Source organism: Scheffersomyces amazonensis (genome assembly GCF_036850825.1).
Source record: "Scheffersomyces amazonensis strain UFMG-HMD-26.3 chromosome Unknown RJT21scaffold_1, whole genome shotgun sequence".
Taxonomy (NCBI): domain Eukaryota; kingdom Fungi; phylum Ascomycota; class Pichiomycetes; order Serinales; family Debaryomycetaceae; genus Scheffersomyces; species Scheffersomyces amazonensis.
The window spans coordinates 1,713,885-1,737,757 of NW_027042741.1; the positions used below are offsets into that span (position 1 = coordinate 1,713,885).

General features: G+C 32.6%; 14 protein-coding genes across 14 annotated transcripts; 11 read left to right on the plus strand and 3 right to left on the minus strand. All coding sequences in view use genetic code 12, as the record gives it.

The window, feature by feature from the left end:
* Nucleotides 1-687: 687 nt before the first annotated feature.
* On the plus strand, nucleotides 688-3,133 carry MCM2 (MCM DNA helicase complex subunit). Its single transcript, XM_064880713.1, has one exon. It carries the CDS (start codon nucleotides 715-717, stop codon nucleotides 3,088-3,090), a length of 2,376 nt encoding a protein of 791 aa, XP_064741139.1. The 5' UTR covers nucleotides 688-714; the 3' UTR covers nucleotides 3,091-3,133.
* Nucleotides 3,134-3,502: 369 nt separating this feature from the next.
* Nucleotides 3,503-4,594, plus strand: RJT21DRAFT_132204 (uncharacterized protein; the record flags this gene model as incomplete). The annotated part of the gene is made up of 1 exon (XM_064883115.1): nucleotides 3,503-4,594. The coding sequence occupies one exon, from the start codon at nucleotides 3,503-3,505 to the stop codon at nucleotides 4,592-4,594; it is 1,092 nt and encodes a 363-aa protein (XP_064741140.1).
* A 233-nt stretch (nucleotides 4,595-4,827) lies between these two features.
* On the plus strand, nucleotides 4,828-5,982 carry PPH3 (phosphoprotein phosphatase PP4 catalytic subunit). The gene is made up of 2 exons (XM_064882705.1): nucleotides 4,828-4,893; nucleotides 4,950-5,982. The coding sequence occupies exons 1-2, from the start codon at nucleotides 4,877-4,879 to the stop codon at nucleotides 5,851-5,853; spliced, it is 921 nt and encodes a 306-aa protein (XP_064741141.1). The 5' UTR covers nucleotides 4,828-4,876; the 3' UTR covers nucleotides 5,854-5,982.
* Nucleotides 5,983-7,566: 1,584 nt separating this feature from the next.
* KRE1 (Kre1p) lies at nucleotides 7,567-8,714 on the plus strand. The gene has a single exon (XM_064882748.1). It carries the CDS (start codon nucleotides 8,049-8,051, stop codon nucleotides 8,457-8,459), a length of 411 nt encoding a protein of 136 aa, XP_064741142.1. The 5' UTR covers nucleotides 7,567-8,048; the 3' UTR covers nucleotides 8,460-8,714.
* A 1,323-nt stretch (nucleotides 8,715-10,037) lies between these two features.
* RJT21DRAFT_111533 (uncharacterized protein) lies at nucleotides 10,038-10,745 on the plus strand (the record flags this gene model as incomplete). The annotated part of the gene is made up of 1 exon (XM_064880005.1): nucleotides 10,038-10,745. The coding sequence occupies one exon, from the start codon at nucleotides 10,038-10,040 to the stop codon at nucleotides 10,743-10,745; it is 708 nt and encodes a 235-aa protein (XP_064741143.1).
* Nucleotides 10,746-11,074: 329 nt separating this feature from the next.
* Nucleotides 11,075-12,075, plus strand: RPS30 (40S ribosomal protein eS30). The gene is made up of 2 exons (XM_064880714.1): nucleotides 11,075-11,181; nucleotides 11,656-12,075. The coding sequence occupies exons 1-2, from the start codon at nucleotides 11,179-11,181 to the stop codon at nucleotides 11,842-11,844; spliced, it is 192 nt and encodes a 63-aa protein (XP_064741144.1). The 5' UTR covers nucleotides 11,075-11,178; the 3' UTR covers nucleotides 11,845-12,075.
* On the minus strand, nucleotides 11,663-13,149 carry RJT21DRAFT_12371 (S-adenosylmethionine-dependent methyltransferase). Its single transcript, XM_064882756.1, has one exon. The coding sequence runs from the start codon at nucleotides 12,947-12,949 to the stop codon at nucleotides 12,131-12,133; it is 819 nt and encodes a 272-aa protein (XP_064741145.1). The 5' UTR covers nucleotides 12,950-13,149; the 3' UTR covers nucleotides 11,663-12,130.
* A 511-nt stretch (nucleotides 13,150-13,660) lies between these two features.
* Nucleotides 13,661-14,421, plus strand: RJT21DRAFT_12369 (glutathione peroxidase). The gene has a single exon (XM_064882754.1). The coding sequence runs from the start codon at nucleotides 13,775-13,777 to the stop codon at nucleotides 14,387-14,389; it is 615 nt and encodes a 204-aa protein (XP_064741146.1). The 5' UTR covers nucleotides 13,661-13,774; the 3' UTR covers nucleotides 14,390-14,421.
* A 493-nt stretch (nucleotides 14,422-14,914) lies between these two features.
* PRP42 (mRNA splicing protein) lies at nucleotides 14,915-16,918 on the plus strand. Its single transcript, XM_064880715.1, has one exon. It carries the CDS (start codon nucleotides 15,065-15,067, stop codon nucleotides 16,472-16,474), a length of 1,410 nt encoding a protein of 469 aa, XP_064741147.1. The 5' UTR covers nucleotides 14,915-15,064; the 3' UTR covers nucleotides 16,475-16,918.
* Nucleotides 16,515-17,531, minus strand: EAF7 (Eaf7p). The gene has a single exon (XM_064882761.1). It carries the CDS (start codon nucleotides 17,473-17,475, stop codon nucleotides 16,555-16,557), a length of 921 nt encoding a protein of 306 aa, XP_064741148.1. The 5' UTR covers nucleotides 17,476-17,531; the 3' UTR covers nucleotides 16,515-16,554.
* A 223-nt stretch (nucleotides 17,532-17,754) lies between these two features.
* Nucleotides 17,755-19,149, plus strand: RJT21DRAFT_111538 (mitochondrial 37S ribosomal protein uS4m; the record flags this gene model as incomplete). Its single annotated transcript, XM_064880006.1, has 1 exon — nucleotides 17,755-19,149. One exon carries the CDS (start codon nucleotides 17,755-17,757, stop codon nucleotides 19,147-19,149), a length of 1,395 nt encoding a protein of 464 aa, XP_064741149.1.
* Nucleotides 19,150-19,228: 79 nt separating this feature from the next.
* Nucleotides 19,229-20,312, plus strand: RJT21DRAFT_12393 (S-adenosylmethionine-dependent methyltransferase). The gene has a single exon (XM_064882766.1). The coding sequence runs from the start codon at nucleotides 19,370-19,372 to the stop codon at nucleotides 20,294-20,296; it is 927 nt and encodes a 308-aa protein (XP_064741150.1). The 5' UTR covers nucleotides 19,229-19,369; the 3' UTR covers nucleotides 20,297-20,312.
* On the minus strand, nucleotides 20,237-21,879 carry RJT21DRAFT_117476 (tRNA 1-methyladenosine methyltransferase subunit). The gene has a single exon (XM_064880716.1). The coding sequence runs from the start codon at nucleotides 21,726-21,728 to the stop codon at nucleotides 20,328-20,330; it is 1,401 nt and encodes a 466-aa protein (XP_064741151.1). The 5' UTR covers nucleotides 21,729-21,879; the 3' UTR covers nucleotides 20,237-20,327.
* Nucleotides 21,880-21,885: 6 nt separating this feature from the next.
* RJT21DRAFT_12407 (rRNA (cytosine-C5-)-methyltransferase) lies at nucleotides 21,886-23,862 on the plus strand. Its single transcript, XM_064882775.1, has one exon. The coding sequence runs from the start codon at nucleotides 21,960-21,962 to the stop codon at nucleotides 23,838-23,840; it is 1,881 nt and encodes a 626-aa protein (XP_064741152.1). The 5' UTR covers nucleotides 21,886-21,959; the 3' UTR covers nucleotides 23,841-23,862.
* Nucleotides 23,863-23,873: the final 11 nt, after the last annotated feature.

Genomic DNA, 23,873 nt, shown 5'->3' on the forward strand with positions numbered 1-23,873 from the left:
CTGTAGAAGTATGAATGAACTGACAAGTCTATTAATCCATACATTGTTTATTAGAAGAAAAAGGTATTGCTTTGAAGATACTCCTTAGCTATATGCTCTGGTAAATCCTTCAGAGGCTTGGTTATTAATTTGACTTCTATACAATAGATATGGGTAATTCAAGACATTTTTTAAAAAGATTCACCTCTTAACTATGGTTATAACTCATCTCTATCGACTTGCAGATCCTCATATTAGGAAGCTTCGTAGTTCAAAGCAATCAAAAGAAAATAATTTGCAACTAACTACTTTGTGTGTCAAAAATCTAATTTAACCCAATTGGGAAATGCCTGGTTAATTAAACGCGTCAATAATTTTTTTTTCTAATTTTCACCTAAAATAATTTATTTGTTAACAAAAACTATTTCTTGTTATCCATTCAATTCAATTGCTTTAACAACACTCATACTACAAACACAATAGCCTACTATGTCTAGTCCTACTCCTTCGCCTGTGCGTAATGTTAGAAAAAGACAGGCAGATGATGACGATGAAGAAAGTAATAGAAGAACTCAACCTTCATCACCAGTATTAGGTTCAAGTCCTCGAGCTTTACCACCATCATCTCCTGCAGCAGTTTTTGGAGATATCGATGATATTGATGAAGATGATATTCAAGTCCATGATGAAGTTTCTGATTTAAATCCTTCTGATGAAGAAGAAGGAGAAGATTTAATGGATAACTTAGAACGTGATTATATGAGAAAAGATACTGAAGATCATTATGATTTAGGAGATAATATTGATGATGAAGAATATGATGCTATGGATGCTGCCACTAGAAGAAGAATTGATGAACAATTGAATCGTCGTGACAATTTACTCAATGTGAATTCTCGGTCAAGAAGACAAGCTTTCTTAGATTATGATGATGAAGATGATCAAGAAGATGCTGGACAATTAGATCAATATGGACTTCCTGTTCAAAGAAGAAGAAGAAGACATTATGATGATGAAGAAGATCGTATGTTTGATGAAGATGGAGATGATATTGAAATTGATCCTTTAAATGAAGAATTATCATTAGAAAGTTTAACTGATATTAAGGCTCCTAGTATAACTGAATGGGTTACCCAACCAGCAGTTCAAAGATCTATTTCTAGAGAATTAAAGTCATTTTTATTAGAATATACTGATGAAAAGGGAAGATCTGTTTATGGGGCAAGAATTAGAACATTAGGTGAAGTTAATGCTGAATCCTTAGAAGTATCTTATGATCATTTAGCAGATTCTAAGGCAATTTTAGCATTATTCTTAGCTACATCTCCTGCAGAAATTTTATCTATATTTGATATTGTTGCTATGGAAGCTACTGAATTACATTATCCTAATTATTCACAAATCCATTCTGAAATTCACGTTAGAATAACAAACTTTCCAAAAATGTTAAATTTAAGAGATCTCCGTGAGAATAATCTTAATCAATTAGTTAAAGTTAGTGGTGTTGTTACAAGAAGAACTGGTGTCTTTCCTCAATTAAAATATGTAAAATTCGATTGTTTAAAATGTGGAATCGTTTTAGGTCCATATGTTCAAGATTCTAATACAGAAGTTAGAATTCAATATTGTTCTAATTGTCAAAGTAAAGGTCCATTCAAAATGAATTCAGAAAAGACTTTATATAGAAATTATCAACGGATTACATTACAAGAAGCTCCAGGTACTGTTCCAGCTGGTAGATTACCAAGACATCGTGAAGTGATATTATTATCTGATTTAGTAGATGTAGCTAAACCAGGAGAAGCAATAGAAGTTACTGGAGTTTATAAAAATAATTATGATGGAAATTTAAATGTTAAGAATGGATTCCCAGTTTTTGCAACTATAATTGAAGCAAATTCTATAAATAAAAAGGAATCATCTAATAATGCTAGTCTTTATACCGAAGAAGAAGAACGAGAATTTAGAAATTTAAGTAAAGAAAGAGGTATAATTGATAAAATCATTTCATCTGTAGCTCCATCAATTTATGGTCATAAGGATATTAAGACTGCTATAGCATGTTCATTATTTGGAGGGGTTGCTAAAGATGTTAATGGTAAACATTCAATTAGAGGTGATATTAATGTATTATTATTAGGTGATCCAGGTACTGCCAAATCTCAATTCTTAAAATATGCTGAAAAATCAGCTAATCGTGCAGTATTTGCCACTGGACAGGGGGCTTCTGCTGTTGGTTTAACAGCATCAGTGAGAAAAGATCCAATTACTCGTGAATGGACTTTAGAAGGTGGAGCTCTTGTATTGGCTGATAAGGGTACATGTTTAATTGATGAATTTGATAAAATGAATGATCAAGATAGAACATCTATTCATGAAGCTATGGAACAACAATCTATTTCTATATCTAAAGCTGGTATTGTTACAACTTTACAAGCTCGTTGTGCTATTATTGCCGCTGCTAATCCTAATGGTGGAAGATATAATTCAACCTTACCTTTAGCAGCAAATGTTGATTTAACTGAACCTATTTTATCTAGATTTGATATTCTTTGTGTGGTAAGAGATTTAGTTAATCCTGAACTGGATGAAAGATTAGCAAGTTTTGTTATTGATTCTCATATGAGATCGCATCCATCAAATGCTGAAGAATTGGAAGATGATATTGTTGCTGATGAAGATATGAATGATGATGTAGATCATCCAAGAACTAGGCACGAAAAGATTGATCAATTAAATAAACAAAAGGAAAGTGAAATCTCTCCAATAGCACAAGAATTATTGGTTAAATATATAAATTATGCTCGTACAAAAGTTCATCCTAAATTACATCAAATGGACATGGATAAAGTGGCACGAGTTTATGCAGAATTAAGAAAGGAATCACTTGCAAGTGGATCTTTCCCCATTACTGTTCGTCATTTGGAAAGTATTCTTAGAATTGCTGAAGCCTTTGCTAAAATGAGACTCAGTGATTTTGTTAGTCAAGGTGATTTAAATAGAGCTATCAAAGTAAGTATTGATAGTTTTGTTGGAACTCAAAAGGTCAGTGTAAGAAAGCAACTTCAAGCCAAATTCCAAAAGTTTACATTGCCTACAAGAGTCAGGTAGCTTATGGTATAATTCTATTTCTCTCATGTATTATTAGTAAGGTATAATAAATTTCAAATTTCTCTTTCTCTCATGTTGTAAATTATTGTAAATGATTTATGTCTGCCTTAAGTTTCCAGAGTAGATTCGCATCGAAACACTTCAACTTTATTTAAAGTCGCAACGATTCAGCCAACAGCTGTTTATAAGATTGGTATTTACAGGGGCACTACTTCAATGCTATTTCGTTGTGTTGTTACAATTGACCAAGTACAATATTTTTTATACAAATACAAGTTTCCATTTGGGGGGGTGGGGGGTGCGCTATACGCGGGATAAAAATGTTGCTGCTAATTTTTTTAAAGTTTTAGCAACCAATTTCTATTTACTTATCTTCCATAACTTCATTAACAATATCAATTTCAATTTCAATATGGTTCTGTTAGGAGATTTACCTGTTGAAGCACTTACGATAATATTTAATTATTGTTCAGGTAACACTATAGCTCTAATTAGGAGTATGGAGAAAAGTCTTCCATTCCATGTCCTACTAGCTCTTCCTAGAAAATTAAGGCAAGTGATTATATATAACAATTTTGAGAGGTTTAATTCTCTAAATAACTCAAAACAATCACATAATGTAATAGTATATCATGGCGATAAAAAAGTAAGGCGTTATCAAGATAGTTCTGAGATGATCCTTGCTAATTTAGATCATATAAATGTAAAATGCTTGAAGAAAATAACTTTGAATTTTGATATGTTAAGTTGTGATAACATTAGACTTTGTGATAACATTAGACTTTTATATGACTTATCCAACAAACTTTCAAAAATAGGTAATTCAATTCTTAATCTTAACTTGATAATAGAAAATTTTAAATTTATAAAATATAATGAAGTTTTGCCATCAACGTTTGATCTACTAGGAAATTTAAAGTGGTCAACTGTTACACTTCTGGCTGATAGAGATAGTTATTTTGAAGAAGATCTTCCAATTAAGTTCCCTCTTTTTTGGTTGGAAAACTCTTCAAATACTTTAAAGGAGCTAGCTTTTGGTAGAAGAATCAATGTTTCTAAAACACTTTCAATATTTAACTTTCCCAATTTGAAAAAGTTTGCCTATGAGTATAATACCCACAGGAAGTATCAAATTAGCCTGTTCATCCTTAAGCATCTTGAAACATTAGAACTGTTAGCTCTAAGAGAAAATAATATTCATTTCCTTAAAAATCAAGACTTCGCTAATTTGAAAGAAATAGAATTTTCAGGTTTGGAAAGGGATCCAGATGAAGATTTAAAAGTAACCTTACTTACTAAATTGTCAGCTATTACAGTGCATGGGCGCTACCCTTATTTTCATTCAGAGTATTTTAAAGATCCTGAAATTTTAACCCATCATGTACATTTAAGAATAAATCTGCAATACCTAATGATAAAATACTTAGAAGTAGTACATGATAGTTCATTGTTGAAAGTATCTTTGATACCTGCAAGAAAGAATAGATCAATAAATACTTATTAAGTATGTAGATAAGATGAGTTTAGAAGGCTGATTAGATACACTGGTTACTTTTGCTGCTACATTCATGGGTTATATTTATACGAGCTAATTAATTTACTACATATTATATATTTTGCAACTATCGGATGCAATTCCATTGTCGCACATGTAGACTCGAAAAAAAAGTAAGGTAAGTGCGCGCCATACAAATTCGGAACGCGAACAATCAATGTACAGCAATTATATCATAACAACTCCCTCCCCACAGAGTGACCGATGCCATTGCACATATAGTTGATAACAATGTTGAATCTAGACGAGTACGTATAAATTACTTCTCCTACACGATGTGAACGTTTACTAATGCATGATATAGAACAATAGAGAATATTAAACTATGCAAGCATATCCCCGAAGAAGATGTCGAGGAACTATGTACAAAAGTAATTGAACTATTGATTGAAGAGGCAAACATCCAACATGTAGATACTCCAGTAACTATTTGTGGAGATATCCATGGACAGCTTCATGACTTACTTACATTATTCAAAACTGGAGGTGAATGTCCTCAAACTCAATATTTATTCCTAGGAGATTTTGTGGATCGAGGGTTTTACTCCCTCGAAAGTTTCTTACTACTTATGAGTTTAAAAGTACGATATCCGGATAGAATAACATTGATTAGAGGTAATCATGAATCAAGACAAATCACTACTGTATATGGATTTTACGATGAATGTGTAAGAAAATATGGATCAGTTAATGTATGGCGTTACTGTTGTGAAGTCTTTGATTACCTTTCCTTAGGAGCCATTGTTGGTGGCAAAGGTGGAGTATTTTGTATTCATGGAGGTTTAAGTCCTGATATTGATTCAATCGATCAAATAAGAATCTTGGATAGAAAGCAAGAAGTTCCTCACGAAGGAGGAATGTGCGATTTATTATGGTCAGATCCAGAAGATGTATCTGGTTGGGCCATTAGTCCTCGTGGAGCTGGGTTTCTATTTGGTGAAAATGAAGTAAAGAATTTCCTTCGTATAAATGATATTTCTTTGATAGCGAGAGCTCATCAATTGGTAATGGAAGGTTATAAGGAAATGTTTGATCAAGGTTTGGTAACGGTTTGGTCGGCTCCGAACTACTGTTATAGATGTGGTAATATAGCGTCTGTACTTACGATTGATGATAATTTGAATCGAGATTATAAAGTATTCGAAGCAGCAACCCAGGATGTTAGTGCTATACCCTCGAAGAAGCCTGCTGTGGAATATTTCATATGATATTTTGGAATGATATCATGTTCTTATTATGTATTTAATTATGTATTTGTATTAAAATAAATTAATCGTTTTAGGGAATTTAGATGACATATTGTAAGTTATTTACTAAAAGAGTGTAATTGTAGTAAATTTCTTTTAAACTCTTTTTAGCAAAAAATGTCCAGATAATTAAACTAAGATAAATTGAGTTCATTAAGCAACAACGACACATTTAATTAAAGTTTGCCACATTTATAAAGATAAACATAAAAGCATATCAGTGGAAGGTTCTACAACATTGTACATATTCCAACTATAGTAAATAAACTTTTCTTAAAATCAACCCTACACTTTGGGTGGTTCTAAATCAAATTAAGTAAGTGTGTTCCTGATTGGGAAGTTTTACAGATTACAATTTACAAATGGGATTTTGCAGTTTATAACAATGAAACTTTCGAATATAAATCCAAAAAATAAAAACAAAGGTTGAACGAATGTGTAACCGAAAAACCCCCTGTTTTCTAGCAAGGGTATCTAGATTGAAATCGATATTGAACTTTTTTTGATTAATGTAATACAATGTGACAATAAAGAAATTTTGTTGATCAGCTGTTCCACAGTAGTAATGAAATTTATATGTACCACAATTCCTTACTACTTTCTCTCTATGTACATTTATGCCAGGAATGTGGTAAATTCCAATTCCTACCACATTTGTATAGATATACGCAGTACATATATTTACAAACATGCAACCAAAGAGTAATAAGTATCAGTAAGTAAACACACTACACATTTCATAAAAGGGCACGGGATTGAATCGGCACGGGCTTTTTACATAAATAAATCTAAAACAACAAAGTCTTTCCAAAACTGTGACAGAACTAGTCCAAATCAGTCCAAATGGAAAGAACAAGAAAGCCGATGAGATGGCATAATGTATACATTTTGTAAATATTTATTGTTCTTTTAAAATTGTTGCGTTCCAGGAACAATAACCTAAAAGTGCGCACAATAAAATTTATGTCATATTTCTAGATACTGTCGTAGGGGATGTACGGTAGCTGGTTTGTTTTAAAATGCCAGCTAAGGATGAGTACAGTACAGTACAAGCACTACAGTAGTGTACATGTAATATTCTACAACGTTTATTCTATTTCCATTAGTGAAAGTGTAACTTGTGTTAAAATCCTTAGAATTCTCCCTAAATTAGATGGGGCTGAATCTTACATTTTTTTTCTTGCACAATGATTTTTTCTTGTCTATCGGATCCTTGACTAGAACGCCAGAGATGCAAAGGAGCAAAGGAGTAAGTTCATAGAGTGCTAGCATCATTGAGAATTTACGTATGTAGTCTGTATGTAGTCTGTATGTAGTCTGTACATCAGCTAATCCATAAACACTACTAGTTGTAAGGTGATGAGTTCATCTGTCCTCCACTAAATCTGAGCTCATTAAATTCCACTCAATCTGTGATCCGCACTAGACATTACACTACAACCCTCCCTTTTTAGTGTGATTTACATCAGCACCAGACAGAAAAAAAAATTTTAAATAGGAATTTAGTGATGACATTAAGGAGAATTGAAACACAAGTAAAACAGTGTAAGCCTTGCGGTTATTAAATAATATTATTTTTAATTATTAATATGAAAACAATAAAACAATGGTAATTAGTTAATGAAGTGTCTTTTATTCTCGAATAATGCATATGAGGAAAATGACTTGACTATAATAATGAGGAGCTGTCTAACTTCTATAAATACTTATGTTTCTCTCAAAATTCAAAGACGCTTAGATATTTCATGTAATTAGGTATATAGCCTACTTATTGAAGCTAATTCTTACCAAATCATTCTCCTCCCACCCATCCAAATCATCATCGTCATAGTCCTCTTGGGTCAAAAAAAATTGCATTAGATCACATTCGTTAGATTTTATTGATTAGAAAAAGTGTCAGTATTTCCATATAAGAAGACAAAATCGAAAATCGCACCCTTAAAAAATCGGTTTACGTTTTTGTGTGCATAAGACATTCGCTGCAATTATTCCTTATATAAAGACTTAAATATTTATCCATTCGTTTTCTTTGGTTATATATCATCGTATAAGCCAAGCCTTACAGGCTAAAGCAAAACAAAAGTATATAAAAATCACTGACTTTCTTTTTCTTTTTATTTGCATTTCCTTCAAATTATCAGCAAGTACCTGACATTATGAACTTGACTTTCATTATTGCATTATTTTTATCCCTTTGGTTTGTTCAAGCCGCCGAGACTACATCATCCAGTTCTTCTACAACAACAACTCAAAGTCCGACATTAGTATGGGCAACCGGTACTAATTCTCTTGGGGTGACTGTCACTACTCAATCTCAATATACTCAACAATTCTACACCCTTTATTCTACAGTTGCTCCTGTATTGTCAGGAAGTATAGGTTTAGGTAGTGATTCAGATACTCAAAGCGTTGGTGATATCAGAACTTATGCCCAAATCACTATAAGCAATGCAGCTGGTGGTTCATTCTCAAAGTTGCCAAATATCGAAAGTGGCAGATATCATTACTTCTTAGCAATTTTTGGATTATTTGTTGTTCCATTAATTTCCACTGTGCTCCTTTTATAGAGTATTCGCATTTCATTAGATTAGTTTCTATTAATTTATTATTGTCATTTTCATTTTCATTATCATTATCATTATCATTATCATTATCATTACAATCTTGCATATATACAAGTTTTAAAAAGATTTAAAATTTTTGGGGGTGGGTTAGGTGTAAACATTCAAGTTAGTATCGTACTAGTTTCATAATTTCCAAGCAGCATACTATTTTGATGTATGACTGCTTGAACCTTTTTATAGATATTTAATACTATTGCTATTGCTACTAAATTCTTAATACTATTGTATTTTCTAGTATATGTATAGTACAACCCCTGTAATGTAGGCCAAGCATCTTATACTTGAAGACTAAGAATTTTTTCTAATTTGGTAGCCCGCTCTGCAACTGTTTTTCGCTCCTTTGAACACAATGCCGATGAAATTTTGCTTAGTAACTACAGCAGCAAACAAAATCAAAGCAAAGAAAATCAAAGCAAAGTAAAGCAAAGTAAAGCAAAGTAAACCGGATCAATATGTATATTGTTTTATGTACGTCGATGTATAATGCTAGCCCAATATGTCTTATTTCATTTCAGCCAAATCCGTCTGTTTTCTTCCGCGAAAATTTTCGGTGGTCGCTAAAGTCGCTATTCTTCCAGAATAAATTTGCTCCTGAATTTGTTCGCAATTTTTTTTAGACTTTGAATTATGTCATTACCCTCTATTTCAACCGCTCAATTTCAAATAGATCTGATTCTAAATTTAGTCCTATTTACATTTTTGTACATTTTCATTATTAATTTATTTATTTATTTATTTATTTGTTTGTTTGTTTGTTTACTCATGCTAATTGTGTCTGTCGGAAAACCGATTACACATTCCTACTGTCAATTTACGTTATGTTATTCACTTACACGAAAACAATAAGTGTCAGATAATACAAATAGTCGGTTGAGTATTATACGACTCGTGAACTAACAATTTAACAATAACTGAAGCCATTGTTAGCAACAGTTTATCGTAGTTTTCTTTTATTTGCCGATTTTGCGTAATTCGTAATTTACAATAATTGGTTAGTTCGGAACTTATCTTTAATGGTCTACACTTGTTTTATTGAACTCAATTCATTTAATATATAATGTTGCTCTGAACACTACCCAGAAAATGTAGCCAAATGTAAAAATAATAATTTGTGCCACTTTTCGCAAGAAATACGTCATATACTTGTACATTTCTTTCACACTCCAATTAGTTAGCTCTAAGAAAACTCTCAAAGCTTTGATAATAATAATTATGAACCAACTTCAAAATCATAGGGATAGTATTGTAGTAGCTCATTTCTTTGCAAAATAGGCTTATGAATTGCTTGGCCAATGAAAGATTTCTCTACACGGTATAATTAAGTCACGCGCACGACCGTTATAGATATGATATTGTGGCTAACCACCAAAAGTGATGATATTCCCCCTTCATCATTCAAAGGTGATCAATTTACCATAGACGCCATATTAAGAGCGATTATAATATAAACTCAGGTTAATATATTTATTAGTAGAGCTAATATTACGTCATAATTACATATATTGTCCAGAATAATTTGCTATGTCAGTCTCATCCCCACGAACTCAGCATCCAGGATATGATACCAATGGCGAATTGCTGGAAAGTAATTCAACTTCAAGATCTCGACACCTCAGCAGAGACCAATCTTCTGAACTGGAGGTACCAAATTTACCTAATTCAATTAGTAGAAAATCATCTTATCAAGCAGTCCCTTTGGTGAGACCACATACTCTTCCTCCCGTACCCGCAGCACCAAATGATCAAGAAAGTTCTGCGGTCAAGGTTCCTCCTGAAACATCATTCCTAGAAGCTATTAACGTATTTAAGTTCACTTCACTATCATTAGAAAATAAAGCTAGTGTGGCTCGTGATCATTTGGCAAATGAACGTACATTCCTTGCTTGGTTGAGAACATCACTTTCATTTATCACTATTGGCATTGGTGTTACCCAATTATTAAGATTGGAAGACAAATCTAGTTCCGTCAGCGTCAATGGAGCTGTATTAATTCTCACACCAGATGACACATCTGCAAGCATTTATAAATATGGTAAACCATTAGGTTCAATTTTCATAGTATTGGGGATTATAACATTATTGTTTGGAGTTGTAAGATTCTTTCAAGTTCAAACAATGTTAACAAAAAATTATTACCCAGCTTCTAGACTTTCTATTTTAATTTTAATAACTGCAGTATTAATTGTCATATTAGTAACATTTTATATGGTAATAAAATCTACAACTTGATTTAGCTTTTAGTCTACATACTAATTCTTTTAATGAATAATGATTTTATAGATAGAGTAAACCCTTTAAAACCTTTATGTGTAACTTAGCAACCTTGCATAGATAAGGAATCATATATATTAGTGATTAGGGCTATATACCTAAATCCTCATATAGCACGTGAACAATCAAATTAACTAATTTGTGACGCATAATTTTGACCTTATTGTTCAACCTGTAACACGTGATTTAATTAATTTACAAGTTAAGAGTTAACATGTAAAATATATATCAGCTCGCACAAAATATTTACAGTTTGAACTCAACCTTCACTTGTCTCACACAATTCTCTTGTCGCCCCTACAATCAAAAAAATTTTCTAAAGTCAAGTTTTATATTAGTGTACATTTTCTTAGTTTTCCATATACTTACTTATACATAACATCAATACAAAATGGTATGTCTAGATAGTTCATAAACTTGTGGGTTCAAGTGGAAAGAGGTAGAAGTAGTAGTAAATTAGCGTCTCATATCAAACGTGGGTAGTGATTGAATGACTGAAATGTTCATCAAATATCTTTGAAGGGGAGAAGAGGATCTGTCATGATTTTAACGAATGGGATATGAATAATAGAAGGATATATTAATATATTATGTTTCAGTAACTTGTCCAGTTTATTTTCAATGTCAATAACAATCCAAATTATAATATTCAAGGAATTCACTCATGAATACTAATAGCGAAAGACAAGAAATCCCAAGTAACTTCATACACACTACAAATTTTCAATTAGAAATCAATAAAAGTAATGAATTAAATGAGATTCTTAAACTTAATAAATAAATCTGTTAAATTCTACTACAAGTTACCAATACCACTGGAAATATAATATAATTCAAGCATTTTATACTAACAATATTTTTCTTTTAGGGTAAAGTTCACGGTTCCTTAGCTCGTGCTGGTAAAGTTAAATCTCAAACTCCAAAGGTTGACAAACAAGAAAAGCCAAAACAACCAAAAGGTAGAGCTTACAAAAGATTATTGTACACCAGAAGATTCGTCAATGTTACCTTAACCAACGGTAAGAGAAAGATGAACCCATCTCCAGCTTCTCAATAAGCTAGTTAAATTTGATAACATCTTTTACTACTACATTTGTTGCTTTTAGGTTCATTCATGTATAACATAATTTTTCAAAATTGAAGTAGGATATATATATATTTTGTATTCGGTCATTATTTGAGGTCTACTATACATACTTACATTGTAATTAAAAAGTCATTACAATGTATTGACTCATGTTACAATAATATTTTTCTTACATTTAATATATAAACCATTCATAGTATATTACATGCCGTGTATTATTCGTATCTAAGAAATTTTCTAACTATAAATTACTTAATTACCAATTAGCCAGTAAAAGGAAACAATAAACTCTTGATCTTATTTCAACAGTTTCTTCATCTTCTTGAAACATTGGTGTCCAATTAACCATACTAACTTGATGGGATTTGAATTCATACTCCTTTTCAGCAGTTTCAAAAAATTCTAAATCTTTATGCAATAAATGTGGTCTATGTGGTGAAAATACAACTAAACATTTTCCATCTTTCTTTAAGGTTTTACGACATGTAGTTAAAAGTTTATGATGTTCTGTATGATTAAATACTAAATCAGATAAAATTATTAAATCAAATTTATCTTCATCTTCAACTTCAGATATTTCCTTGTCTGATAATTCTTTATCTTCTTCTTCTTTAGGGTATAGTATTGGACCCACATTATTACCCCAAATGTAACCTTTAACTATGTATTTAGATAATTGACCCTTATATTGTTCATTTAAAAGATCAAAATTGTATTGAATATGAGATAATAAATCAGGATCTGGATAATCTGTCGATACCACTAATTTAGCATCATTTAATGCAGATACTAATCCAGGTAATCCCGAAGCAGCACCAAGTTCAAGGATTTTCTTATTCTTTACCAAATCCACAGCATTCTTATCCAAATAATCAGCTGTGAAAATACCAGCGTTCCAGAGTAAATGACCCCATAAAGGTGATTTACCTACTAGTTTAAGAGTGATTTCACTAGGTTCAGCATTAGCTAACTTTCTTTTGTAAGTAGCAAAATGTGATTCAGGAGGGGGAGGACGGAAATCATCTGGCTCCTCAAATAAACCTGCATCTCCTTCAAAATCTTCTAAATCAGACATTTGGTGTAGTGTAGATAATATTCAATCGTTAAATTAATGTCTTCTTGAGTCCTGTATGGTTTCTAAAGTCTTCTCTCCACCCACTGCGACCAGTCTAAAGAAATTTTTCTTCATAGTTAATTTACGCACAAGACGCCTCGAGCTACCAGTTGTATATAAATAGCAAACAAATGTGTAGAAAGGAGCCTCATATCTAGTATCTCTTCTACTGACCAATTGATCTCGTAAGAAAAATACTTTCAAATTTGAACTTACTTGTAAAATCAGACCACTATCGTTTATCTATAGTTTATCTATTTACTGTAGTTTTCAGACTTTACTTTACAGACTTCTAGAACATACATAGATATACACAACTTCTCTAAATCTGTGGAATTTAAAGTACGATTTGACCATTTGAATGTATATTGGAGAATCTTATTCTTTATTTTCTGTTAATTCGGGGTCAATGCATGACAACGGATTGTTTCTTGACCCAGTAGGCGATCTCATACTTTTCCATTTAAATTTTAAATTTCTTGGAATAATTTTTCTATGGTATAATACACTGCCGATGTTACTACAAAATCGTCAGTACATTCCTTCCGTATTTCTATAATATATTACTAACATCCTTGATTTTGTACACGAATTTCACTTTCACAAACTGTAACTAAAGTCCCAGTTTTGACGTGATTAATTTAAATGCGAGAGAACGAATTCTAATAAAAAATAAATCTCATACGTATACCTAAACGAGTGAAATTTAAACCCTGTTTAAGAAGGATGATATTTGTCAATTCTGCCTAGAGGATTTTTTAAAAATCTTTCTTTGGCCAGAAGATCATGTCGGAATCATTATCATCATCTATTAGAAGCTCTAACGATAAATTTTATGAGTTTGAGCCTAAGGACTCAAATGAAAAACCTTATTCATTTGATCAATTAAAGGGACAAATTGTTCTTATTGTTAATGTCGCATCCAAATGTGGATTTACTCCACAATATAAAGAACTCGAAATATTAAACAAAAAATATTACGGTAAAAATGTTCAGATAATAGGGTTTCCTTGTAATCAATTCTTACGTCAAGAGCCAGGTACTTCGGAGCAAATAGCGGATTTTTGTTATATGAATTATGGTGTAACATTTCCAGTATTGAATAAGATCAAAGTAAATGGAAGAAATGCAGATCCAGTTTACAAATACTTGAAAGATCAGAAGGCTGGAATATTGGGATTCAGTTTCATAAAATGGAACTTTGAGAAGTTCTTAATTGATAGGGAAGGTAATGTTGTCAAACGTTATTCGTCTTTTACAAAGCCGGAAACCATAGGTCAAAAGATAGACGAGTTATTAAAAGAATATGAAGATGAAACAGACAAAGAAGATTACAAAGAAGAGGAGGATGAAGAAGAACAAGGAAAGCGTGGTAAAACAGGTAAACTTTTAGTAGTTTAGTGTGGTATATAGAAATAAATTTGCAATTATAGACAAAAGAGTTTTGTGAATATCTGTAGAAGTATATATATGCAATTATAGACAAAAGAGTTTTTTTATATCTGTTGAAGTCATAGTAATCTATATCCAACTTTACTGAATCCAATACAGTTATTTGAACTTGTATGATTGAAACTTCGTTTATTACGGTCATACAAGTAGTACTTACATTTCCTTAGCAATATTAATATCGAATAAAATCAATTCTACTAGTAACTACAGCTGGTCTAAACCATTCCCAATGGACACATATTGATTTGGTTTTTCTTATGTATTGTAACAATGGGATATATTATTTATTTTGCGGTGCCCCCATCACTTCGATAATAGACAAACAAGTATGTACTAATATGGTGAAAATTATTTTGCAACTTCTATCATTTTTGAACAGTCGTGTACTTTGTACGATTCCCTTGGTGATATTTTATTATTATACAATAGTTAAGCATTATAAGCTATAAAAATAGATAGAATAACTTACAAAGAGTGTATCTCTGTCATATTCGTCTTTGGCTTATATTTCCTAGTTATTTGGGCTTAAATTTAGGTTGTACCCAAAAAGCTGATGCCTATCATTGCACACAAAAAAAATAAGCTAGTGAAATATTTATCATCCTTAACCAACTCAATACCAATATGAGTACTCGAAGTCTACATAATGGTGATAAGACACCAGTACATACATGGACATCTATATCGACCAAATTGGTAGAGAGTCCTGATGACTTGAAATTGTGGGAACAATTAGTTGAGGCAGCTGAATTGAATAATAATCAAGGTATAACCAAGGCATCATCACCTGAAGAATTAGAATTACTAAGAGTATCATATATTAAATTTCTAGACAAGTATCCTTTATTGTTTAACTATTGGATTAAGTTTGCAGAATGGGAATTCAAGCTTGGTAATACTGAAAGAGCCATTCAAATATACGAAGACAGCTTACATCATTTATCATATTCGATTGAGATATGGATACATTATTTAAAATTTAAGTTGATGACTATTAATGATAATCTCTTTGAAATTCTTGAATTATTTGAAAGAGCTAGGAAATTTATTGGATATCACTTTCACGCTTATGAGTTTTATAAGTTATACTTGAAATTTTTAGAATCTTATGGAACTGAAACGAATGAATTTAAGAAAAAGTATTATATATTACTAAGAATTATTGTGGAAATACCCTTATACCATTATGAATATTTCTTTAAATTATATTTTGATATAATAGCGTCCCTCTCCAATGAGAAATCATCAGAGTTAAGTACATATTTAGTATCCAGTAAAGATTTGAAGTCATTAACTCAGGGAACTGATAATAAATCAATTTCAGTATATTTAAAGAAGATTTTTATTGATGTTTATATTACTACCCAATTCAAAGTATACGAATTGTACACGTTTGAAATGAAGTTAACCAAACAATACTTTGACTACAAACCAATATCAATTCAACAATTGGATTCATGGGTTCAATATCTTGATTTTCTTCAATTAAGAGATTATCCATCTGAATATGTTAAATTTGTTTATAATCGTTGTTTATTATCTACTGCATTATATCCTAAGATTTGGATTAAATTGGCTAACTATCATATTTATAGAAAAGAATATGAAGATGCTGAAACTGTACTATTAAGGAGTTTATCTTATTCTAGTGATCATAACTTGATATTAAAGTTAGTTGATATCAACTTATATAATCAGGAGATATTAAGAGCTCGAGATCTAATTGTTGGATTCATTCAAAATTGTGTATCTGTACCAATTCCAATTTATGAGAAATTACTCAATATAGAGAGGCTTCTTCATACTAATGATAATGATTATATTGTTAGTATATTTAAAGAAGTGATTAAAAATACCAATAGAAATAGTTGGATATTCCATCATCTATCATATTATTCATTACCTAATGAGTATAAAAGGAAAATACTTGAAGAGTTTCCTTCAACTGATCGTCATCGTGTTCAATCTATTGAACTGTTAGCAAATATAGAAACAAAACCTGATTATGACGAGGAAATCTCATCATACCTATAATATTACATAATAATTCTCTAGTAATGCCTACCAGTATATAGTTATAAAAGTATTTACTTTCAATCGAAATACAAAGAGCTCTACTTTTTTCTACTACTTCTTCTAACCGGTGGTGGATGAACTTTAGCTGATCGAGTAGCTCTTCTTGTAGTAGGAGTCTGTTCTTCTTCTGGTTCCTGTTCTTTATCCTTTTGTTTTGATTTCTTATCAGTCTGCTTCACAGCTATGTCATCTTCTGGAGCTTCAGAGTCATCATGATGAGTTTCCGACCGCGTTCTTCTTCTTTGAGTTTGTGATTGAGATTGTGGAGACGTGGTACTGACTCGAGATTGTCTTCTTTTAGAAGGTGGTGGAGTTGTTTCTACAGGTTCAAGTCTGGCTGAAGATCTTGTTCGTTTCTTGCTGGTTACCTTGTCAACAAGTTTTTCACTATCTTTTCTTTTACGTCTTCTCTTTAAAGGAGATTCTTCTTCTTCCTCCTCCTCTTCTTCTTCTACTTCAGGAGTACCATCACTTACTGCTTGATCATTCTCTTCATCTTCCTCTTGTTCATCCTCTTCATCTTCTTGATCCTCTTCTTCCTTTACAACTACCTTTCTAGATCTCTTACCCGTAGATTTTGGTGTAGGTTCCTTAACATCCACTCGTTTACCTTTAGGTACCTCTTCCTCTTCTTTTAGTTCTTCCTCTTTTATTTCTTCTTCCTGTGCTTCCTGTTTTGGCTTTTCTCCTTTAGGTCCTTCATCATCAATCAGTTCTTCCTCTATCAGATCTTCTCCTTCTTTATAATCTTCTAATGCGTCTAGTGCAGGTAGATCATACAATTGCTTTAATCGTTCCCATATATCATCTGCTGTAATATGAGTCGTAACTGTAACATCTTTATTGATAGCTTCCACTATCGAGTTCATATGCTTAATCTTATCCTTACCAGCAGGCTTAAAGTCACATACCAAACTGTAAAGTTTTATTTCTTCATCCACTGACCACACTCGTGTCATACCCGCTAGATCTTAATGTTTTCTTTAACTAATTGCTCTAATAAAAAGAGTCTATAGTCTACTACTTCTCTTAAGATGTATAGCGGTTTTGAAAAATATTGAATATTTGGTTTGTATATGTTTGCACGTGATCGCATACCATGTGATCAAAGTAAGCCAAATTTGGACATTTCCCTCGCACACGACTTTGCCAAACCAACCAAAACGAAAATTTTTGAAAAATCTGATTTTACTATGGAAGCACTAATTGATAGAGTAGCCTACAAATCATAACTCACTATGCCTAGAAAGACTCAGAATATACACTCTTTAAGTAGAGGGTATGTTCGTTCTTCTATGAGCAAGTTCAACTTGTTCAATCTTTATAAAAAGAATCCTATAAGGTATAATGGTAGAACATTATATCAACAGAAGTGGACTGCTAAAGCTGAAACAAGAGCTTATCATGGAGAACACTTAACTGAATCTAGATGGAAAACCATTTTCAATCCTTCTTTAGAAACTGTGGCACAATTAGATGCGAGTTTAAAGGGTTCAAGAGTAGATGCAACTCCTATATCAATGCAAACTTATGCTTCTTTAGAAAAGAGATTAGAAGTAGCTTTATTTAGAGCAATGTTTGCCTCATCAGTTAGACAAGCAAGACAATTTATACGTTCAGGAGATGTTAAAGTTAATGGAATAGTAATTAAACATCCTTCATTTCCTTTAAGAAGTGGTGATGTTTTCAGTGTTGAACCAGACAAGGTTCTTTTCGCCATGGGAAGAAGTAAACCATCATTAGATGAAGCTCTTAAAGTAGATCGTAATCAAATTGCAGCTTGGAATCAACATGTACATAATGCTTCCTCCAGTCCAAGAGCTGTCTATGAATTATTACAAGCTAGACCAAAATCTTTAGATACTATCAATAGCAAGACTAGTGATGCTAAAATAGATATTCAAAAGTATAATGAAGATAAACAAAATTCTATAAAAGTACAACAAGATAAAGTGACCAAATCTTTTCTTCTAGACCAAATTTTAAAGCTTGGATCTGGATCTAAGGATGTCAATGCTGCAACTTTTGCAGAATTTGGAGATATTGATTCTCAAAAAGCAGTTTCCCTTTACCAAAAATTTGCTGATTCTAAGCATCCTTTAATCACCAATAATTCATATGAAGAAATTAAAAAATATCTCGAAACTAAAAAGGAAGAAGTCGCTAATAATGATGAAAAACATTTATTAAGACTCACTAAACAAGTGTTGGGTGAAATTCAAAAATCTAGGTGGGAAACTATCCGTAAAGATGGTCAAGCATCTCAAATAAATGAAAATTCTAAGACTATTCCATTTACTACTGAATATTTTAAAGGATTATACTTTCATGAAAAATTAGATAAGGAGAAAATTAAAGAAGATGAACTGTCTGCCAAAGTCTATTTACCATGGCAAAGAGGATTATTTGGTCGTAAAGATCTTTCCAAACCTTATTTCACTCCTTGGACCCCAAGACCATTCATTGGATGTTTTGCCATTTATCCAGCCCACCTTGAAATTTCCTTCAAGACATGTCATGCTGTATATGTTAGAGATCCAATTGCCAGACCAGGACAATCGGAAGTCATAACACCATTCCCTGATCATGTACATGAAAGAGCATACATGTACTACGCTAGAAATGGTATGTAGATACTTTATAATTATGATCCATCTGTACTTAGTTTCATATACGCTATAGTTAATTCGTCTTTACCCTACCCTCGTATGTGCGCGTTCCGACCGAACAAAGAGTCTCCGGAAATGTCCTACAATGACCAGATCCGAGTCCATTACATAAAGACATTGAGATGACGTATATGTATCACTCCCCCTACCCCCACCAGTTCGTAGTTAGAGAATGAAACTGTAGATGCCACGAGTCTCAGGTAAGTTAGTCAAGCAGGCCGCACGTGTGTCACCTTTGCTTCCGTACTTGCTTCGAGCCAATCCGTCACTAGCTCAAGCTCAACAGGAATTGAAATGGATCCAAGCAGAATTACCGAAACACCAATGGAAGAATGCCGTCAAACGTCGGAATGCATATGAACCATTACAGTATATACTTGAATCTCAACCATTTGGATCCCTTGATATTATATGTGAAAAAGGTGTATTGATCCCTCGATGGGAGACTGAAGAATGGTGCTTAAAATTATCATCGGTATTATCAATCCTTGGAAAGAAGAATTTATCTATCTTAGATTCATGTACAGGGACAGGATGTATTCCATTACTATTGAATTATGAGCTTAACCAATTAGCCAATTTGAACTCTCATATTCGGGCCTTTGACATATCCTCGGATGCTTATAGATTATCGAAAAGGAATCACCAGGCTTATTCACTGCTTCATCCTTCTAGTGCTACTAATATTAAATTTATTCAAGCTAATTTGTTTAGTGAGAGTATAGTAAGTCATGTAGGAATTCAATGTGCAGATCTTATAACTTCTAATCCACCTTATATACCGGCACATCATTACCATAAGTCAGTAGGGTTGGATGGGATATCAAGATCGGTGCGAGAGTATGAACCTGCCGAGGCCCTTATTGGTCATATGGAGTTCTATGAAGCTCTAATAAATAATCTTGTCAAACCTTTATCTGCTTCAGGGTTTGTATTTGAATTGGGATACCAAGAACAAGCAGATTATGTTTATAGAATGTTAAAGGATACTGAAGAATGGAGAGTAGGAGTTTTAAAAGATAGTGCTAGTAACATACGATGTGTATTGGGATGGAAATCCAATTCTCCCATGCGAGTATTGGGTCAATTATGTTCGTCTATATATAGTTAATATGTTAATAAATAATTATGTATATAAGTAATTACTGAGTTGAATCAGTTGCAACTTCGGGAGACAGTTCAGTATTTTCCTTTCTTCTTTTACTTACACCTCTACCAACAGCAGTAATTCCTGATTCTTGCGGTATAACTCTAGTTCCCCAAAGTATATAACCACCATAACCTCTCAGAGTCATCATAGGATGAATTCTACCTAGAATGGTTTGATAAATTCTAGCTCTAGTTTCAAGAATTGAAGGTGCCAATACTCTCTTATCTACTGATAAGAAATGTTGAGTATCCAACAATAATTCCTTAAATTGACTATATAATACAATAGGACGAGATCCTCCTATTTTAGGTAATACTTCTGGTAATAAAGTGGGAAGACTTAATGTACTGACAGATATGAAAGCATCGAAATTTCCCTGTTGAGCCAATTCAATTACGGAATTAATTTCTCCAGCTCGTTTGGTTCTACGTTCATACTGAGCTTTCTTAGATGGTTTCATATCGGCTAATTCTGTTTCACTAACATGTTCCCAATCTATCCTTTCATTTTCAGGCTCTAAGAATTGTAACCAATTAATGGTTTTAATCATTTTTGATTGAGTTTCTTCTGAATAGTTAGAATACTTTAATGCTGAAAGATTGGCATGTTCATTATCGTGAAGTACCAATACAGAACCTTGACCTTTCATTCTTTCCAACATAGCATAAAGAATGACTCCACCAGTCTCATCAATCAATAAATAATTACCTCCTGGTCGTATGTTCCCATAAGACATGATCAATCCAAGAGTTTCTTCACTAATATCAAGAACTCGAGGAAGATCCTTTTGAATGAAATATTCCAACAATTGTGATGCACTGACATATTCTACCGAGAATCTTCTAAGAAACTTTTGTTGTTTCCTTCTTAAATACTTTTGTTGTGAAAAGATGGTTTTCTTATCAAACCCTTCATGACCAGAGATCATCTTTTCAATGATCTGTTGGCCTATTCCAGAAGATGCACCTGATTTCTTTAACTCATCGATATCTTCATTAGTGAGTTGTTGAATCTTGGATCCTATATTAATGATATTCTGATTATTATCAGAACTATTAGTAAAATACAGAGTTAACATATCCTTACTGAGAGGTGTTTCTCCATCATCTTCATTTTCAACTTCTGGTCCATTATCTTCAGTTATTTCGCTAATATGACTTATAGGTTTTACTTGTTGATCTTCAATAATCTCAAATGACTGTCCTAACTTATATCCTATGACTCCAGATACTTGAAAACTTCCAAATTTACCCAAATTCACAATTCCGGTCTCCTTCAAGTATACTAGCTTGAGACCTTCTGATGGTAATCGGACAAGAACATATTGTCCATATGCAATGACTTGTGAATTGTACTCGCTAGTCGCTACTGACTTAACGTCCTCACTACTCATACTCTTTACTGACTCTTTACTGACTCTGTAGTGGTGGTAATTACTAAGGCAGTAGTGTCTAGGTCGCTACTGATATAGAGAAGCCATTAGTGAAAAATCAGTTCCGGTCGTTCGCCGGTGGATTTTTTTTTTGCGGGCTCATCGCAGCGAGACAAGTGAAAAATATCTGGCCCATTAAGTTAGGGAAGATATTAGTGACTATTCAGTAAGTTAACTACACAGTAATAAAGTATGGGAAGAAGAGCCAAGTCTAAACAGGGCTTGCCGCCCACCTTTGAAGAGATCCAGGCCGAGAAGGAGCGTAAACAGAACAAGAACAAGAGAAGTGCCGAGTCTGATCGTGGAGATAGTAAGAAACTGAAGTCTAATGGTAAGTCTAATGGGAAGTCTAATGGGAAGCCAAGTAAGGATAACAAGTCTAAGGGTAAACCTAAGTATGAGAAGAAAGTTAGAGAGGATGTAGTAGAGGATGCAGCAGATTTACCTCAAGTGGACTTAGAAGAGTTATCATCTGCCAAAAAGTCATTATTTGATGAGTCTGAAGAAGAAGAAGAAGAAGACATAAATGATGAATTTGATTTAGAAGATGCCAATGAAGATGAGATGTTTGACTCAGATGAAGAAGGAAGAGAAAGACCCATGTTTTCTGATGATGAAGAGGATGATTTGGAGACTTTGAATGCTGCCAATATGGAAGAGTATTCTCGTAGACTTGAACAAGAAGAAGCCGAAGAAGCTGAAGAAGCTGCTAAGGAATTACAAGAATCTCAAATTCAACCTCGTGCCAAAGTATTACCTAGTGATGAAGAACTTGCTGTATTAGGAAATGGACCACAAGACGTGACTATGGTAAGAACCAGAATGATAGAAATTGTTAAAGTATTAGAAAATTTTAAAGATTTAGCTGAAGAAGGTAGATCTCGTACTGAATATGTTAATAGATTACTTAGTGATATTTGTGAATATTTTGGATATTCTGAATTTTTAGCTGATAAATTATTTCATTTATTTTCTCCATCAGAAGCTATGGAATTCTTTGAAGCTAATGAGATTGCTAGACCAATAACTATTAGAACTAATACTTTAAGAACTAGACGTAGAGATTTGGCTCAAGCATTAGTTAATAGAGGAGTGAATTTACAACCAATTGGTTCATGGACTAAAGTTGGATTACAAGTATTTGATTCTCAAGTTCCAATTGGTGCAACCCCAGAATATCTTGCAGGTCACTATATCTTACAAGCTGCTTCATCATTTTTACCAGTAATTGCCTTAGATCCTCAAGAAAATGAAAGAGTACTTGATATGGCTGCTGCTCCCGGTGGTAAAACAACATATATTTCAGCCCTTATGAAAAATACTGGATGCGTATTTGCTAATGATGCTAATAAAGCTCGTACTAAATCTTTAATTGCAAATATTCATAGATTAGGATGTAAGAATACTATAGTATGTAATTATGATGCCAGAGAATTTCCTAAAGTTATTGGAGGATTTGATAGAGTCTTATTAGATGCTCCATGTTCAGGTACCGGAGTTATTGCAAAGGATGAATCAGTTAAAGTTAGTCGTACAGAAAAGGATTTTATTCAAATTCCTCATTTACAAAAACAATTATTATTATCAGCCATTGATTCAGTAGATGCAAATTCTTCTACAGGAGGAATCATTGTATATTCTACTTGTTCAATTGCCGTTGATGAAAATGAATCAGTAGTAGATTATGCTTTAAGAAAAAGACCTAATGTTAAATTAGTTGAAACTGGTTTACAAATTGGTAAAGAAGGGTTTACATCATATCGTGGGAAACATTTTAATTCAAAATTATCCCTTACAAGACGTTATTATCCTCATACTTATAATGTTGATGGATTTTATGTAGCTAAATTTAAAAAGATTGCTTCATCACCTCATGATGTTTCCAAGGCAGGAGCTCAAGAAAAGGAATCCTTAGCAAGATCTGAAGCTGAAGAAGAAGGTATTATTCATGATGATTTTGCTGAATTCGAACATGATGAAGATGCTGCTATTATTGAATCATCGGTTAAGAGAAATTTAAAGAGAAAAGGTATAAATCCTCATGCCAAAAAGGAAAAGGAAAAGGCATTATAGTTCTATTTACTGTACATTATTGCATATCTAATA